We start from the raw sequence: 17,698 nt of genomic DNA, 5'->3' as shown, positions 1-17,698 counted from the left end.
AAACCTAGTCTGGATGTCTGCGCATTATTCTGAAGGGTCTTAAACCTAGCTACCCAGAGTACAGCTCAGTATTGTAGTTTATTTGTTAAGCAAGGTTCTTATCCTGTTAGCTAATTTAGAAAATATTTTGTGAGGAAAGGACAATTAAAATATCTTCCACTATCTTCCACATCTTTTTTTCTTTTTTTCTTTTTTAACCAAAGATAATTCATTGTCTGTAATTCATACCTGAAGTTCTTATTATCTTTTAGGAATTAAAGTACTGTAAATGGCTGTTTAAAACAGTTATCATTAATGGCACAGACATATTTTCCGTAGAAAAGCTAAGTTTCCTTTGACTAAAATTCTAGTATATCTAGGTGAGTTACTGTCCTGGGTTCAGCAGCAGCAGTCAGTTTTTCTCCTTCTTAGTAGCTGGTGCAGTGCTGTGGTTTTGACTTTTGGCCTGGGAATAATACTGATAAAGCCGATGTTTTCAGTTGCTGGTCAGAATGTTTACCCTGACCAAGGACTTTGTGAGTCTCATGCTCTGCCAGGGAGGAGGGGAAGCCGGGAGGAAGCAGGGACAGGACACCTGACCCAAACTAGCCAAAGAGGTATTCCATACCACAGCACGTCATGCCTGGGGATGTACCTGGGAGTTACCCGGGAGGGCACGTCCTCTTCTCTGTCGGGTTCTTTTCTGGCGGGCGGTATCGTATTCTCTTCCCTTGTTATTTCTCTTATCATTATTATTGGTGGCAGCAGTAGTGATTTGTGTTATACCTTAGTTATTAAACTGTTCTTATCTCAACCCGTGGGAGTTACATTCTTTCGATTCTCCTCCCCATCCCTCGGGGGGGGAGGGGGGGGTGTAGAAACTGTGTGGTTCTAATTTATGGCCTGGGCTTAAACCACGACAGTTACACTTTGCAAAAACATATATCATGTGAAGGTCTGGGTATTTGGTAGTCATCTGTGTGATTTATTTTTTTAAAACAAATTGGACTTTGGTTTTAAAACTTGATATGCTTTTCTGTAAGTTTCAATTCTAATTTTGATGGTTTTGTACAAATCACATTTACCACTGTCCAGATAGCACAGTAAGAAATTACCTCATCCTTTTGAGGTATATGTGTGGTCTGCACATCATCATGAAATGGATAGTCATGTGTTGTCTCAATTAACTAAACAAGCATACAAAGGTAATTCCTCTAATACTTAAATACTACCCTCATATGAATGTAGTTGTAGTCACAAGAGGGTTTTAGCTTTCAGTTGCCTGGTCTTGTGATTTGATCCACGATAATTGCTGTATGGGCAGGTTGATTAATGCAAATTTTGTTCTTTTCCTTTCAAGGTATTCATGGAAAAGGTATAATATTTATGGAAACTGGGATTTTGATCTCCTTGCTTTAGGGATCTTTTGTAAAACTAACCTCAGTACAGGAACTGAGCTGCTGCATTTTCTAAAATGTTTTTGTTTCGTCCAGAAGACTATGTTTGATTCACTCTGTCTAAAATATCTTTTTTGTCAGATATGAGGGGTTTTTATATTCAGTCACTGAGTTAAAAACTCCTCAGTGTGTAAATTACTGAAATAAAGCTATTTGCTGTTTAGATTAACAGTTCTGTAGAGATTTTACCACCTGAATATGGTCTCAAGTTCCATTCTTTTTGAAGCAAAAAGGAGGAATTCTACCAAACTGCTGGCTGATCTGTAGTACAAAGCATTATTCCATTTTGTTTCCTAATGATGTGTCCATTTGGAGCAGTTCAGCCTCACTACACTAGGGGTTGTTTCCCATTAAATATGTCAGTAGTCTCATTGGTTAATTGCTTTGTTTCCCTGCTCTATGTTGGGACAAATCCAATGTTTCTTATAGTCTGCAGCATACTTGCCCAGGAGTGGGATGCTCACCTTATCAAGCCATAGATGCCAGTGCTGCTTGTGATGTTGAGAGCTGGCCGCCTTAACTGGGTGCTTTAAGGCTATATCTTAAGCTTGTTGTTAAGGAAAAATTTGGTTTTTATGTATGAATATTGTGTACTGTTTTCTTTAGGCCCAACTTCCATCCCCTTGTCTGTCTGATGACTTCTTAGTTTAAATGTTCTCAGCCACACATTCTCAAAGGCTGTCCTTGATTTGTTAGTGTGAAATGGGTTCCATTTCAGAGGAAAGTGAAACAGTTGCATGAGATAGTTGTACCAATTTGTAAGCTAGATACAAAATAAAATATTTTTGTAGGTGTGATTTCAGTCCTGAAGCTCTGAGCCAAAAGGCAACTGTGGTTTTAAAGCAGGCAATTAGCAGGAGACTGAATGCTCAAGGGTCACAGAATGTGTAGAAGTGCGTTAAGACAGGACTGAGTGAGTCATAGATACATTAGTCCAGAATTACCAATGAATAAAGCTCAGGTAAATAGAGTAGATGCTTTCTTAATGACCTAAACTCTTGCTTGTGTGAAGTAAAGTTGCTACAGCTACCTACTAACTACAGATAACCATGCCTGTGAAAAATATAGAAACCTTACAGACTCAAATTTCAGGCTGCAGTAGGAAAAATACAGTCTTGATGAGTATTTTGACTGCCTAGCCATGATGGGCATACAGACTGTGGTGTGCTAAGGGAAACCGGAGAGACCGTGGGAGCAGAAAATGAAATAATAATGGGAAGTTTCAGATGTACTTGTGTAGGTAACGCAGGTGTCCTATGGGGGTGTGATAGATTACAATCTTAGACGCAGTCAGTGCCTGCATAGTCATAGCAATTGTTCAGGGACCAGAAGAGAGAAGTAGTAAACCCTAATTTGGTCCAGACTAACACTTGTAATTTAAAATCTTCTATGGTTTCTTTAATTTGTGGGATAGAAGAGAACACTAAGTTCTGGAACATATTCGACTTGTTACTCTCCTAAACTCCTAAGAGCTTGTTATAAAACAGACTTCATGACTTGCGCTGCAGAATATGGCAGGGCAGCCTTTCAACAAGCAATCCTAGAGGTTAAATGTTCCTCTTCCACTTTGCCCAGTTTTATAAGCACTTCTTTTTTTTTTTTTTCCCCAAAGTGAAAAGCTTGTGCCATATTCCTTGTGCAGAGCCAAGTGGTGTTTGTAATTTGCTGACTGCTTACGAAGCTCATTTACAAGCAGTTCGTTTTCAAGTGTTTCAACTGCTCGAGAACAGTATAAAACGTCAAAGTGAAAAGAGATGCCAATAAACACTTGGAAGAGACTGAAGGAATTAAAAAAGCTTCTCCTTTCATCTTCTTAATAACTTGAAAACACAGTTTAATAAAATACTTTGTCATGCTCCCATTATTTTAATTTCCCAGAAAAAGAACACTTGAGTACTATTGCTTAAATGTAGGATTTACCATATCAAATTAAGCCTCTTAAGTTCTCTGCCCCTTTCAAAAAACTAAGAGAAATAGGCCAAATTAATTCTGTAATGATTATTCTTATTGTTGAGACTGAAGATGTTGCTAGAACTGTGAACCTGACTCACATATAGGAGCCATTTGCATTTTTTATCTCCTGTAAGTGAACCAGCTTGTAGAATATCCTGAGGTGATGTGTTTTTTATCCTTCCTTTTAGATATGACAGATATGAGAAGGTCTCCAACATAGATATTAGGGTCTTGAGATAGAAGGGCACGTACCAGTAGTTCCAGATCTCAGAGCTGCCTGTGGAACAAAAATAGTCCCTGTGTTCTACCATGAGACCAAATATTTCCACTACTTAGTTCATCCCTCCCAAATAATTTCAGATCAGAATAAAAGAAAGGACTTCAGACGTGGACTTGAGGATTAATATTTGCTACAAGCAGTTGCAAATATAGATAATGGGAAAAGTAAGATACAAAAATAATCCTAGCATAAAAAGAATGGAGGCAGTGTTAAAAATAAATAAGTGTTGTTACTGATGATTTGGTAAATGAAAACAAAGGCCTTATTATGTATGTTAACACGGTTTCTTCTCAACTGCAGGAAAGTGAGAGATGCAACTGGAGTTGATATTAACATGCGTGTAGGAGTGCACTCTGGAAATGTGCTTTGTGGTGTCATTGGACTACAGAAGTGGCAGTATGATGTGTGGTCACATGATGTTACTCTGGCAAATCACATGGAAGCTGGAGGAGTCCCAGGGTAAGAGCCTTCTCTGTTAGCTTTGGCACACATGGACTTTTGTATCACGGAGAAATGCATCGGTACCATGTCTTCAGCTATCAGTCTTGAGGGGGAAGCCTGAATTAATTCTTAGTACTCTTAGAAAAAAAAGGGGCACTCAGTATTTCCTGTGATTTAAGGAGTGTTTCTTTGTGGATGCAAACCTTTAGATTTATTCCCGTTAGAACTAAAAATGAGATTAGAGTGATTGTAAATGAAGTAAGCAGCATATAAAAAGTTTATCAAAATTTAGTGAAAACAGTTGATCAGGTTCAAATTATGTTTTTGATTGGTGTTTGTGATTCTGTCATTCTTTTGAAATATAATTTCAGCCGTGTTCACATCACCTCAGTCACCTTGGCACATTTGAATGGAGCTTACAAAGTGGAAGATGGGGATGGAGATGTGAGGGACCCATATCTGAAAGAGCATAATGTTAAGACTTACTTTGTAATCAATCCTAAGGTTAGTAGCACTTTTATTTTGTTGCCAGTCATAGTTATTTTTGAGCAGGACCACCAATCTCTCTAGTGAATTTTTTCAATTCACTACCAGAAGATATTGATCAGAGCTATTACTAATGACCACAGATACATAATGATTGCATTGCAAATCTTTCCCGGTTTCAGAAATAAGTCTCTGATATTTCCCAGCAATATCATTAAGAATTGCAGGTTCTTAGCATCTCTCCATTTTTAAGTTCTTAAGTATGCAGATAAGTGGTACCAGACAATGCATTACTACTTCAAAAAGTAATGAACACCAAGGCTGATATCACCTTTTATTCTCTGTCAACCAGGGAGAGAAGCGAAGCCCTCAGCATCACATTAGACCTCGACATACTCTTGATGGAGCCAAAATGAGAGCTTCTGTCCGCATGACCCGGTACCTGGAATCTTGGGGAGCAGCCAAGCCATTTGCACACTTGCACCACAGGGACAGCATGACCACTGAAAACGGCAAAATTAGCACAACAGTAGGGGCCTACTTATGTCATTTCATACAATTTAGCAATATTTGAAAGGAAAATGGTGCTCACTGTTAAATATGTGGATATTTCTGATAGAACAAGATACACACATTTGTACAGGGCATAAACCCAGTGAGGTTGCTGGGAGATTTTCCATTGGCATCTGAGCTTTAGGTTAGACTCTAAGGAGCCATGTCTTGCTACAAGTGCATCTCTGAATTACAAGGAGTGCAGCGTACTTAGTAAAGTACAGAATTGGACCCTCTGCATGTGAGCCCCAGTCACAGCATGAAGAGTGGCTGCTGTTCACCCTGTGGAAAGACATTTTGAACATAAAGCAAGAATGCAACACCTTTGGGAAGGAACACTTTTGATACAGAGAAATTCCCTGAGATTTATTGTCTATTTAGACACATCCTCCATTTAGAACATGGCCAAACCTAGAGAATATTCAAACCTGAATTTTGAATATTCTTGTGGTATTTGGAGTGGACTTTATTAGAAGAGTTCTCTGGGAACCAAATCCATACTCACTATAACATCTGCCTTTTGAAAGGGCACTAACCACTTATCAGCTGTGGCTGATGGCCTGAGTTTCATAGTACTGTCTATACTGCAATGTTACATCTCTAAAACTGAACAGAAAGTATTTCTTTTTAATTTTGCTGACACTATTTTACTGCTGTCAGAGAGATGCCTTCAGTCCACAGCTTCTACACGGTTTTATCTTCTGCTTCTAAAAAGTGCAAATGTGAAAGTAAATTCTAATAGTTTTCAACATTGGCATTCAGTTTTATTCCTGTTACACATGAGAACATAGGATGGAGCTACCTAACCCATCTTGTTCAATAAATACGGTGCATCAGAATGTAGATTGTGACATGTTCATTATCAAAGTATCCAGCCATCACTGTTAATCACAAAATAAATGTGACTGTGATGTGATGGCTGCTGTTTCTTATCAAAAAAAAAAAAAAAAGACCATTGCTTGTATGTGGCCACACAGATCTGGTTTGTTGTTTTGGGGTTTTTGGGTTGGTTTTTTTTTCAAAAACGCTTCACATTGGTTTTTGCTGAAGCTGGCAGGAGTTTGGGCTACATTAAAAAAGTGGAGATTTTGAAGGAGTGACTTTCTAGTAAAACAAACATTCTTGGATTCAGACTATTGTGTTAGTTACTTAATGTTTTTAACAATAGATCAGTTCGTCTCCAGGTCACTCCATTTAGTGAAGTGATGGTTCCCCGGCTGGATTTTTCTTTTATGTAGTTTTAATCTAATGCTGAAAGTATTTGTATTGGAAGCTTTACTCCTTACTTGATGCTGTTTTCAGCACTATTTTTAAAACAACTTAGTATTGTCAAAGTCTGTTATAGTTGATAAATATTTTCTTTTTTTCTTTCAGGATGTTCCCATGGGGCAGTATCATTTTCAGCGCTGCAGAGAGAGGTAAATTAATTTTTAAAAGTTATTTATTCATATAAAGTCCATATAAATACATATGTATTCATAAGCATTCATATAGCTATGTGTATAATGCATGCTTTCAAATCTTGAGGGCCATTTCTCACCAAAACTATTTTTTCAGCTGATACCTCTTACATTGAGAAGGACTATGGAAACAGCTTTGTCAGACATGTTACTTACGAATTGTGAATACACTTCCTACTAACAAATAGCATTATTCTGAATTAGTATAAGTATGTCGATGGGCTACTATTTGTTTCTCCTAACAACCCAATTGCTCTATCAGTGAGGAGAAAATTCTATGCAGGAAAATCGAGAGGAGGCACAGAGGGGAAAGAAAGGGGAAGATGGAAAGGGTTACTAATAATTTGTGTTACAACGGCTAATAATATGTACTGAAAGAGACATTTTCTATATTTTGTTAATTGCTTTGTATTTGCATTGTGTTTTATTATTTCAAAGTCTATAGTATGTTTACAGTAGTAAACATTTGAAAGCTATTTTATGGTCTTCCTGTAGTGCTCTTGCTACACAAGATGTTTGCAAAATCACAGTAGTTTTATGTTTTCATTTACCTGCTTAGTACTTCAATGACTAGGGTAAGACGCTGAGAAATGGCAGCAGTCTTGAATGACATCTGTTTAAAAAACAAGCTTGGCACTGTCAGAAACCTGGGATGATTAATTTCTATTTTAATGACCTGATAACAATTCAGATAATGTCTTTCTTGCAAAACTGGAAGTAGCATCACAAATACTGTAAAAACATTTGAAAAAAAGCTTTTAAAAATTGTGGGTTTATTGTCTTTGGTTGTGCAAATAAATCATTCTGTCTATTCCTTCCCTGTCTCTCTGCTTAGTAAATGTCTCCTCAACAAATCCCAGGTTACTGGAGAGCTATGTGATTACTTAAAATACTGCTAAATTGCAGCAGATGAACAAGTTTTGACTGAATGTGCATGACAGTAATAAAAACAGTCTCTGATTTTAAAACTGAGCATTTGCATTTGGACAGTACATCAAAAGGACTTCTATTGGCTTTATGGTAAAGATAATTGTACTGTAGTATACGCAAATGCAGTTCTTTAAGATTCTGAGATGTTCTTGCTTTTGGTTTCTATATTCCACTCCAAAATAGATCCAAAAGTTGCAAATGTTACCATATGTCTTGATACCATATTACAGAAGGAGCTTCTAGAAACCGTTGCTGGAGTCTAATGTCCATTGTGAGGCATATAGCTAGGATTCTAGACAAGCTAATTAGTCATTCCCACAGGAGAGAGCTAAATAATAATCAGCACTTTGAAAATCAGTATTTTATTAGAATATGAAAATGTGGGGTTTAAAGTCTGAATATAGTCTTCCGCTTGTGGCAGTCTTAGCTCTTATAATACTCTTATGCTGTTAGGGAGCTGTCAAGAGGATTAAGTGTGATTAGATAATGTCTCCTCATTTGTCTAGCTATTTCTCATAGGAAGATTGTTTCATATGGCAAAAATAAGTCGTAAGCACTTTCTTACCTAAATTCTATGCCATTGAATAGGTATGAAATCAGTCGTGTTGTTTATTCTTAAGTATACTAATACTATTTCTGTATGAATTTGAATCCTGCAACAAGTTATCAGTTCGGGGAAAATAACTCAAAAACTTGATGTTCTACAAAATCCATGGTGCCTTTGATGGAGCTCAATTTGTAGGTTAAGAAGATTTCGCAAAGCAAACACTGGATTTAAGTTTTCAAGAGGCAAAGGCATAATCTGGCAATATTTGAAATATTCCCTTTTTAAGGAGAGCGCAGCTGCTGAAAGGACTGATGGTGTTTGCAGTAACGTACATTAGCAAAGACAAAACCAATTTTGGTGATGCTTTGTTGGGTTCATGCTGAGTCCAGTGAAAAGAAAAGATGCTTTTTGTATTGTAGTTGTGTTATAAGTTATAAACAGAGAAACAAGACATGTTTGAAGCTCATTTCAGACTTGGTGCTCAGTTTTCTTATTAAAGGTAATAAAATATTGCCAAGAAAAGAAGTTATCAGGCTTTCAGTGGTGAATACTTATTAAGCCTTGCTGTGCTAGCCCATTATTGCTCATCATACAATTCTGACAAGGAATATTAAAAGTAACTAGAAGAAACAGGAATGTTTTATGAGTTTGGGCATATTTCCATTCTTCTTCATAAATCCATAAAACTATGGAAATCTTTCCTTCAACCAGCATTTCTTGAACTGTCTTGGGTTGTTTTTTGTAATTTTTCTTTCTGTGGGTTTTTTTGTTTGGTTTTTGGTTGTTTTGGGGTTTGGTTGGTTGGTTGGTTTGGTTTGTTGTTTGGGTTTTGGTGGGTTTTTTACAAAATGTTTTCTTGTGTTTATTTTTTAGGTGCTCACTAATATGTAAACTCTAGATTTTTGTGTGTGTGTGAGATTGCAGTGTGTGCTGGGTTTGTTAAGAGCTTATTATGAGGCTCAGTGTACCCGATGCCTACAGCTGTTATTGCAGAATAAATGTGTCATGGTTTAAACCCAGATGGCACCTAAGTACCATGCAGCCATTCATTCATCCCTTCTTCCTCCTCCCTGGGCAGGATGGGGAGAATCAAAAGGGAAATAACAAAGGGAGAGAATATAAAATTAGAAAGAGAAAGCAGGGATGCACATTTGCTCACCACCCACTGACTGATACACAGCCTGACCTGAGCAGTGGTTGGTCCCTTCTGGGTGACTCCCCCCGTTTATACACTGGGCATGATGTGCTGTGGCATAGTTTGGGTCCCTTTGGCTAGTTTGGCTCAGGTGTCCTGTCTCAGCTTCCTCCTTGCTTCTTGTGCCTCTCTTCACTGGCAGAGCATGAGAGACTGAAAAGTCCATGAGCAGGGTAAGTGCTACTGAGCAACAACTAAAACATAAATGTGTTATCAGCATTGTTTTCAGACTGCAGCCAAAATGGAGCTCAGTACCAGCTACTAGGAAGAAAATTATCCCAGCTGAAACCAGGACATTAAACCAGGACATTTTTAACATTACAAAAATGATAAAAAAAATTTATTATCCTCAAAAGTTTATGCCAGACATCACCCTTTGCCCTTTGTTTAAAAGTTAATGTTTATTAACAATATAATGATTTTGCAGAGTAACTCCTCGCATTTTTCTTTTCAGAACAAAATCACAGAAAAGAAGGTTTGAGGAGGAGCTGAATGAGAGAATGATCCAGGCCATTGATGGAATCAATGCTCAAAAGTATGTTTTTATCCTTTATTGTCACCTTCATTCAACTTTGACATAAATCTGCAAGAGTGGGTAGTGTTTGCTATTTTTCACTCCACATGCACACAGAAGTCTGAAAACAGTAAAGGTGTCATTACCACTGGCATAGGAAGCTCTGCACATTGTGAAGATAGTCTGTACAGTAACATTTTGTACTATATGGGATAAGACAGTGTGAATCATGGTGTGACAGAGGTTTTGGCTTGTCTTGATCTTCATAGCAAAGGGATTTTTGCTCTGTAACTGTATCTGTACACTCATAGCCATAACTGCAGAATTAACTCATCTGAGAGCAGAGAAGTAAAACACAATAAATAGCTCAGGAATCAGAATGACGTGAAAACTGATACTTCACAATTGTCACGGAAACATCTCCTCAGTATTAAAAACTTTCCCTAAAATCATAGTTTCTGTTTCAACTGGTAGGTTTATTTCTTAGAGACAGCTAAGCTTGACGGCATATTGAAATTGTTGGGGGAGGCAATGTGGCATGTATTTTTTCTGTGTCCCAGGAAGAGCTGGAGGCAGTATTAATGTTCTCTGTTTGCTGGTGAATATATTGATAAGACTGAGAGAAAAATCAATACCAGTCCAAAATAAGTGTTCAGGCTTCTTGTATTTATCTGGTGAAATAGCAGAATTGCCTTTCAAAAATGTGGACAATAATTGTGATGAATTACATATTTCCCCCAGCCCCTCTTTTGTTACTTAGAATTTTAATCATCTGAGTATTGCACCTAATTATTAAAAGCTCACAGGTAACATTTGTTCTTTTTTTTTTTATCTGATAGCCTTATTAAAAGGTACTTGGCTTCAGAAAATATTTTAAAGTATTTATTTATAGAAAAGAGTGTTGATAGTATAGGTCATACAAGGAATACAGTGACAGAGGGTGGGTCAGATGATAGGCTAAGCCTTTTGATTATATTGGACTTGCCTAAAACAAACTGTAAGTTCTAGTAGTTTGTATGTGTCTTCGGGCATGCTTGCGTCAGTAAGTGGATTGTAAAAATGACGTTCAATACCAAAAGTAAAACATCTGTATAAATGCATTAAAATAAAGCATTGGTATGATCATACTGTATGTTTTATCTCAGGGAATCCGTACCTCATCTAATTGGTGCATAAAATCCCGAGAAACCCGGGGATAAAAGACATGATAAAAATGTTTCTGAAAATGTTTCAGTGCATTTTATGAAATACCTGGGGAACTGCAGAAAGAGAAGGAGAGATATTACATATCTAAAAGGCTGAATGCCACCTTCCAAAACTTAATTCTCTATACCTATATTGATTTGCTGAATGGATCACTTAAACAGTATTATTCAGTTGGGTACCTGAGAATAAGTTGTCAAAAACACTGGTTCCCCAAACAGCTTTTTGAATAATATTTTAAATATGAATGTTAAGCACTCAGAAAAATAAGTATAAGATTTCCTACGTTTAGGACACAAAACACATTTTTGTTTTCTTTATAATTGTGCAGGTTTTTTGTGCCTCAATTTTTTGGCTGTAAAATAAAAATAACATTGTCAACTAATTAAACAGATTGGTTGTGAAGATAAAGCTTTTGGTTTTGTGACTCAAGTAGCAAACTTTTAAGAAAATCTGTGAGAAAACTGGTGTTTCTTAATGTTTTTAAGTCTAAAGTTTGGATTGTGTAGTGACTAGGTCTGTGACTGAGGAAAAAACATTGCACATAAAATATGGTATTAAAATTACCATTCTTTTAAGCTTTTTAATTAGAAAATTCCATGAAAACAATTAAAACCCAAACGTTTGTTACACAGAGCCATAGTTTCTTCTACTCTGAGCTGTCAGCATGGTCTGACATCATGGTTCTTTGCCATATATCATTCTGTAACTGTTTGTGAGCAAATTGTTGTAGTATGTGTGTCTCTGGACATTACATGCCCAGGTGCTTAACAGCCAGTAACAAGGGAATGTAGAGTGTGGATCCTAGTCCAAGACAAATCTATGGTCCAAATGAATCATTTTTTTTAGGTAGTATAAAGTAGTACAGTACATACTGAAATGGTACGTCAGGTTTTCAAAGCAGCGTAGCATTTTCTCTGGGCTCCCTTACTGCTGTTCTGCTGTTTCGCAAGCAGGCTTAGCTACCTTTCCACAAAACTGCCAAGTGGCACATGCACACACTGTCAGTAATTTGGAGCATCTGGGTTCAATTCCTTCTTGCGGAATGCAGATGAAATTGTGGCATCTAAAAAGCAGTCCGCTGGCCTTACTGCATGCTTCAGGGTAGTAGATTTGGTTGGCAATGCTCCTTGCAAAGTTGCATGAAGAAAGCTATGACCTGTTTGTCATTCTTATTCTTTTAGAGCACTACATTAAAGACGCATAAATACAGATTTAAAAGAGTGAGTGAGGAATAAAGAGCTTCTGTCTCTCACCTGAGTGCTTTAGGCATTAGGATGCAATATCATACTTTCTCCACGTTTCTTTTCCCTGTACCTTGAACAAAATATTCCTGGGTGCAAAATGCCCATCCTGCACAGGAGAGGGATGAGCAGCCCTAGCTACACCACCCTGAACCTTGGAGGTTAAGGGACTTCTGTAGGACTTGTGATGGATGAATAGCAATCTGCTAGCTAAATACATACCTACAGAGGGAGCTAAACTAAAGTTATTTGCTCTTTGATAAGTGGGTTACTGTGTTAAGGAGACACACTCTCTTCTTTTTTTTTTTTCTCTAAGTCATGGTGGCTGCTATTTGCATGCATAATTCGTTGTTGTCAATCAGTATAAGCCCTATCAAACCACATGCTTCTGTGGATACTGGCATAATTCAGCTATCTCTGTCATTCCTTGAATTCAAAAGGAATGTAAACAGAAATTTGGTACCTAGCTTCCTAGAAGGCATATCCCCACGTACTAGCAGATACTTCAGTAACTTTTAGGCTCATTGCAGAGTCAAGCAGGGCAGAATTCTTCAGCCCTTCTCTCTGTCATGGAGGTATGTGACTTTGTGCTCCCTATTCTGTACTTACTCCACTTCCATTTATTTGTATTAAACTGTTTCCCTCATCTCAGACCTCTTGGCACCTGCAACCTAAAACCAGTACAGTTTTTTTCTAAGTAGAACTAAAAGCTCCTGAAAACGGGTGCTTGCAATGTGAAGTATAAGGCAGCATTTGCAGTAAATGACACTACTGATTTCACATGCAATCAGGTGTGTACAGATCAAATTAGGTCTTTGGGAGCAGGTCTGCAGACAGAACTTTTTGGTGGTAATGGTGATTAAATGAATTTGCCTGTCAGATACTGTAAGAAAAAAAAAGGAGATTAGTTACCAATTTGGAGAAGACTTGCACTTAATTTTCATAGTTAACCAGAAATGTTCCACAAACTGAATGTTTTTTTCCAGTAGATTGTAGCTAGACCCAAACAAAATAATGCTATATATACAACAGCCTATCATACCTGTTTCTTCTCAGAATCCTATTTATGATCAGACATAGATGTGAGCCACTACAAAGCAAACTGGAAAATATACTTCTGAATTAAGCACACCTAGAACTGAATATGTTTTCATCTTCTTTTTGTAAGGAAACTGATTGCACAGGAACAGGGACAGTCTCCCAGGCAAGGAAAATAAAGTATTTTAGATTTCATAAATCAAACTAATAGCTTACACTCTACTCCATCTACTCCTGTTCTCCCAGGACCTTAACTTAGGATATATTCCACTGCGGTTTATTGCTGCTACATTATTTGCATTGCAGCCTGTCAGTTGAGACATTCCCTTTTATTTAGAAGGCACTAACTACACAACTAGTTTCGGGCCTAATTTAAATTTATTGCTGGAAAGGTTGCAAAAAAAATCTAAAGCCCTGCTATTAGTGTTCAAGTTCAAATATTGCATGTTCACAGAAGTAGTCTGCTTAAATATTTTTTCTTTCAGATTTATCTAGTCCTCTTGAGAAGCAAGCAACATAACCCTCTTGAAATTTAAATATGTCTTTTCAAGTGTCCCTTAAAATAAATGTAAACTTTCATATTAGAACATTTCATTTTGTAAAATTTATGTCAAGCCTTTGTCAATGTTCACTTCTTTTAAAATAGATTTGTCATTTTGATGGAAGTACTTATTCTATGTCTCACCTGTAAGCAGGGAAGATTTTATAATCTGTATAAAGATTAAAATCTACCTCTAGAGTACAGGGTCATGATCAAGAGACTAATACAGCTCAAAGACAAAATCACTGCACCTATTTTAATAATGTTTTTAACATCTTCATTTGGAATAGGAGTTCATAAAGTGTAATTTATCTGCCACTCTTGCATACTATAACTGCATTTCTTAAAGGTTCCTTGTGAAGGGCTGTTTTTGTCTCACATTCCTTTATGTCCGCGGGGTATATCACATCATTTTGGACATGAAGGGAATATCAGTGTCAGAATTACATCATATAAATCTCTCCCTTGATTGTCCTTAGGAATGATCCACATTCCTTTGGCTGAGCTTTTGTTTCATGTGTATGTTAGCAACCGAACTCAAAAGGGAGACGGGATTTGTAGATTCTACTTTTATTGTCAGTGCAATTTGCCATATACATTGCAGTTCACAAGAAGTTGCTTTATTCAAAGTTATTTTCTTATTTTACAGCATTTCAGTAACTGAAAAAGACAGGACTACTTTATTTTATGTCAGTTATAATGTTCCTTTTCTCTTCTAGGCAGTGGCTTAAATCTGAAGATATTCAAAGAATATCACTTCTTTTCTATAATAAGACCCTGGAAAAAGAAGTAAGTTATTTTCACTTTTTTTTTTTTTTTTCACTGCAAATTCATGGTTGATTCCTTCTTTGCTTTATCCTAAGTGAAGCTTGTATCCTTTGCTTTTGAAACACAGAGCCATAGCCACAGCACCTTTCCTGCAGGGAGAAGTTCTCAAATCTTGCGATAGTATTTTATAGAATCATAGAATAGTTAGGGTTAGAAAGGACCTGAAGATCATCTACTTCCAACCCCTCTGCCATGGGAGTTCATTTATGGAAGAAATCTTATGAATGTGATGACTGAGACTGCTTTCCTGTTTGTAGGGCTCTGCAGTTCACTTGAATGTCTTGAAATTTTCATGGTCTTGCAGAAGTGGGAAGAGGTTTGATAGTCCAAATTTGATGTAGCTGGAACAAAGAATTCCTGAGTTCCATCACCTACATCCATAAAAGGCATTTATCATACACCACTGGTTTTAGTTTACCTTTTTTTCGCCATGTGTCAAAGACTCCACCTGTAGTAATGATAGTCTCCTGATGATATTAGCTCATTAGTTTTCTCCATATGCATTGATAATCATAGTCATTGTGGAGAAACAATACTATAAACTTTTTTCTAAGAAAAATGTCTAGCTGTTTTGGATGCAACACACTTAATATTCTGACTAATATGTGTGTGATAAAACATGTTTGAGACATGTATGTACAGATGGAGTAAATGATATTGTTTCTAGTCCTTGGAGTAATGATCAGAATGAAAGTAAAAAGAAAGCCACCGGGTTGCTAAACTCAATTTCTAAATGTTCATTTAAAGCTTGGTGCACCAGTTTCAAGGGCAGAACTTGGCACTAAGCACAAAGACACAGCTGTGTGCTTGCAGTTAGAAAGCACAGCTTACACACTTTCCATTTTATGAAGTTTGCATTTTGAACACTTCACTAAAATAATCTTCGGTACATTTTCTTTCAATAATCAAAATTTAAATTCTTACCCTACTTTGAAAGCGTGAGTAACTTTAATAGGCTCAATACTTAGGTCATTTCCCTTAGAGTACTTAATTGGTTTCAATCTAGACACAACTATCTCAAATAGCAAAATAACTCTAATAAATATTTCATTGCTTAATTCTTGTGTCTCTAGACTGGCTAATTAGAGATTCATAAATAGATTTTTTTTCTTTTTTTTCAATGAAAAAGCAGATCAAATTGATTCTCCCTTAAGAATGTCAAGTGTTTGATAGTATGAGTGGACATACAAGGCCTTTTAACACAGACATAAAATATTTCCGATTAAGTAATACTATAGGCCCAGTAAGTATTAATATGACTGCTAGCTATATTGTTGGAAATAGAACGTTTATACACATCTGTAGCACATTTTACACTTTGCTGCTTTGTGTGTTCAGAAGTTTCCTGTCTAAATGACTGTAATAATTTTTTTTATAACTGTATTAGCCCATTCAGTATTTATTAATAATTGAAAAACAGTTTGGAGAATTAATGACTAGGAAATTTGAAATCAGCTAAGAGTAGTTGGCAATTCCTAAAAATATTTTAAAAAATGCTTTCACTTTTTTTGTTATTAATCTTCTTGTGGTGAAATTAAGATAGTCCTGTTCTGCAGAGGAACAAGACAAAACCATTTTACAATGTTACTTAAGCTGTTTTTCAGGAAGTAAAAGGATTCAATACTGTGCCTGATAATCCGTAGTCCTATGTGAGTGGATCTGTAAGTCATTGAACCATAGGAAATTTACTGTTGCTAAAGACTTCATATACGTGTCTGCATCTTTAAGCTGAAATTTCATTTGGGTGATACTTTATCTGCTTTGGAAATCATGTTTTTAACCTTTGCTTTTTCTTCTAGTATCGAGCAACTACCCTGCCTGCATTTAAGTATTATGTGACTTGTGCCTGTCTCATATTCTTCTGCATTTTTGTTGTGCAGATTCTGGTATTGCCAAAGTAAGTGCTCTTTAACATGTACTCATTCCTATGTATATTTGCTCAGTAATGTAAAAAATAGAAACGTATAAGTAAACAACTTTGAAATTGTCAGATTACAGAGCTCAATTTATGGAAATGAAATTGAACTGAAAAGATTGATGAGTTCAGCCCATTTCCAAAGTTATACTTGTTTCTAATTTTAAATGCTGTAAATAGTATGGTGCCAAGCATTAGTACCAACTCTTCATTAATTTTAGTTTTTCCCTCTGAATTAAAAGTGTGTGATGACGACAGGAATGAAATCTGTACGTGTAAAAAAAAAAAAAAAAGGAATACAAGCTATAAGTGTCTGAAAGTAAAATTACATGTAAAATTAGAATGACAGTTGGACATTGAAGTGGGACAAAGTGAATTGCAGAATCGGGACTGTGACTAAAGAAATATATTTAAAATATTACTGTGATAATACTGCTCTATTCAGCATGCAAACAGAGCATTTTTATTCATAAAATGTCTCTTTTTAAAACTAAGTTTAAAATATAATAAATTGCTGGAATGATTATTTTCATCAGAATTTATATATTATGAGCTAATTTATATTTGTGCATATAAATCAGCTATCCTGCTCTCTCAGAAAACTGGAAGACAGTTGTAATAAATAATACTTTATTAGACTTCTTGAAATAAAAATTTGCTGTTGATTGTTTGCATAGTAGAAGTAGAAAGTTGATATTTGTTTTATAGCAATTGTTTCCAAAGCCGATGCTGTATATTCCCTGAGCTACAGTATTTCTTTACTCATAGGCTCTTTTGTGCAGTGCTATCAGGAGTAGTATTTATAGCCGCAGTCTTGTCTTGTAGTACTTACTCACATTTTGATTCAAAGCCAGAAGGAACTGTTAGGTCATTATAAATTGACTTTCCATACTGTAGACTTGTTTTATAACATATATAAAGTTTTATGGGCTTCTGTTCAAATGTTACGACATTTTCTTTGCAAACAGTTTCCTAGGTGGCTTCTAATGCAGAGACACAAGCCACAAAAGGACACTCTTCTAAGAGTTCAGCAGTAGCCTGTATATGGTTCTGATTTTGGGCATTACTATAGCAAAATATGAAATTAAGACTCATGGCTAATTTTTTTTGTAATTTTGTATAATGAGTAATTTTG

The 17,698-nt window shown here is 36.3% G+C and overlaps 1 protein-coding gene across 1 annotated transcript in view; it reads left to right on the top strand.

Moving 5' to 3' along the window:
* Positions 1-17,698, top strand: part of ADCY2 (adenylate cyclase 2) — a gene marked incomplete at both ends in the record, with an annotated part of 213,469 nt that overhangs the window by 144,039 nt on the left and 51,732 nt on the right. Inside the window, 7 exons of the mRNA XM_080611585.1 lie at positions 3,970-4,128; positions 4,482-4,614; positions 4,949-5,125; positions 6,523-6,566; positions 9,735-9,815; positions 14,540-14,609; positions 16,448-16,545. Coding sequence (XP_080467711.1) covers positions 3,970-4,128; positions 4,482-4,614; positions 4,949-5,125; positions 6,523-6,566; positions 9,735-9,815; positions 14,540-14,609; positions 16,448-16,545 — 762 coding nt within the window. The remainder of the gene's footprint in view (positions 1-3,969; positions 4,129-4,481; positions 4,615-4,948; positions 5,126-6,522; positions 6,567-9,734; positions 9,816-14,539; positions 14,610-16,447; positions 16,546-17,698) is intronic.

This window comes from Psittacula echo, assembly GCF_963264785.1.
Source record: "Psittacula echo genome assembly, chromosome: 2".
NCBI classification, from domain to species: Eukaryota; Metazoa; Chordata; class Aves; order Psittaciformes; family Psittacidae; genus Psittacula; species Psittacula echo.
This window is presented reverse-complemented; position numbering and strand designations above follow the sequence as displayed.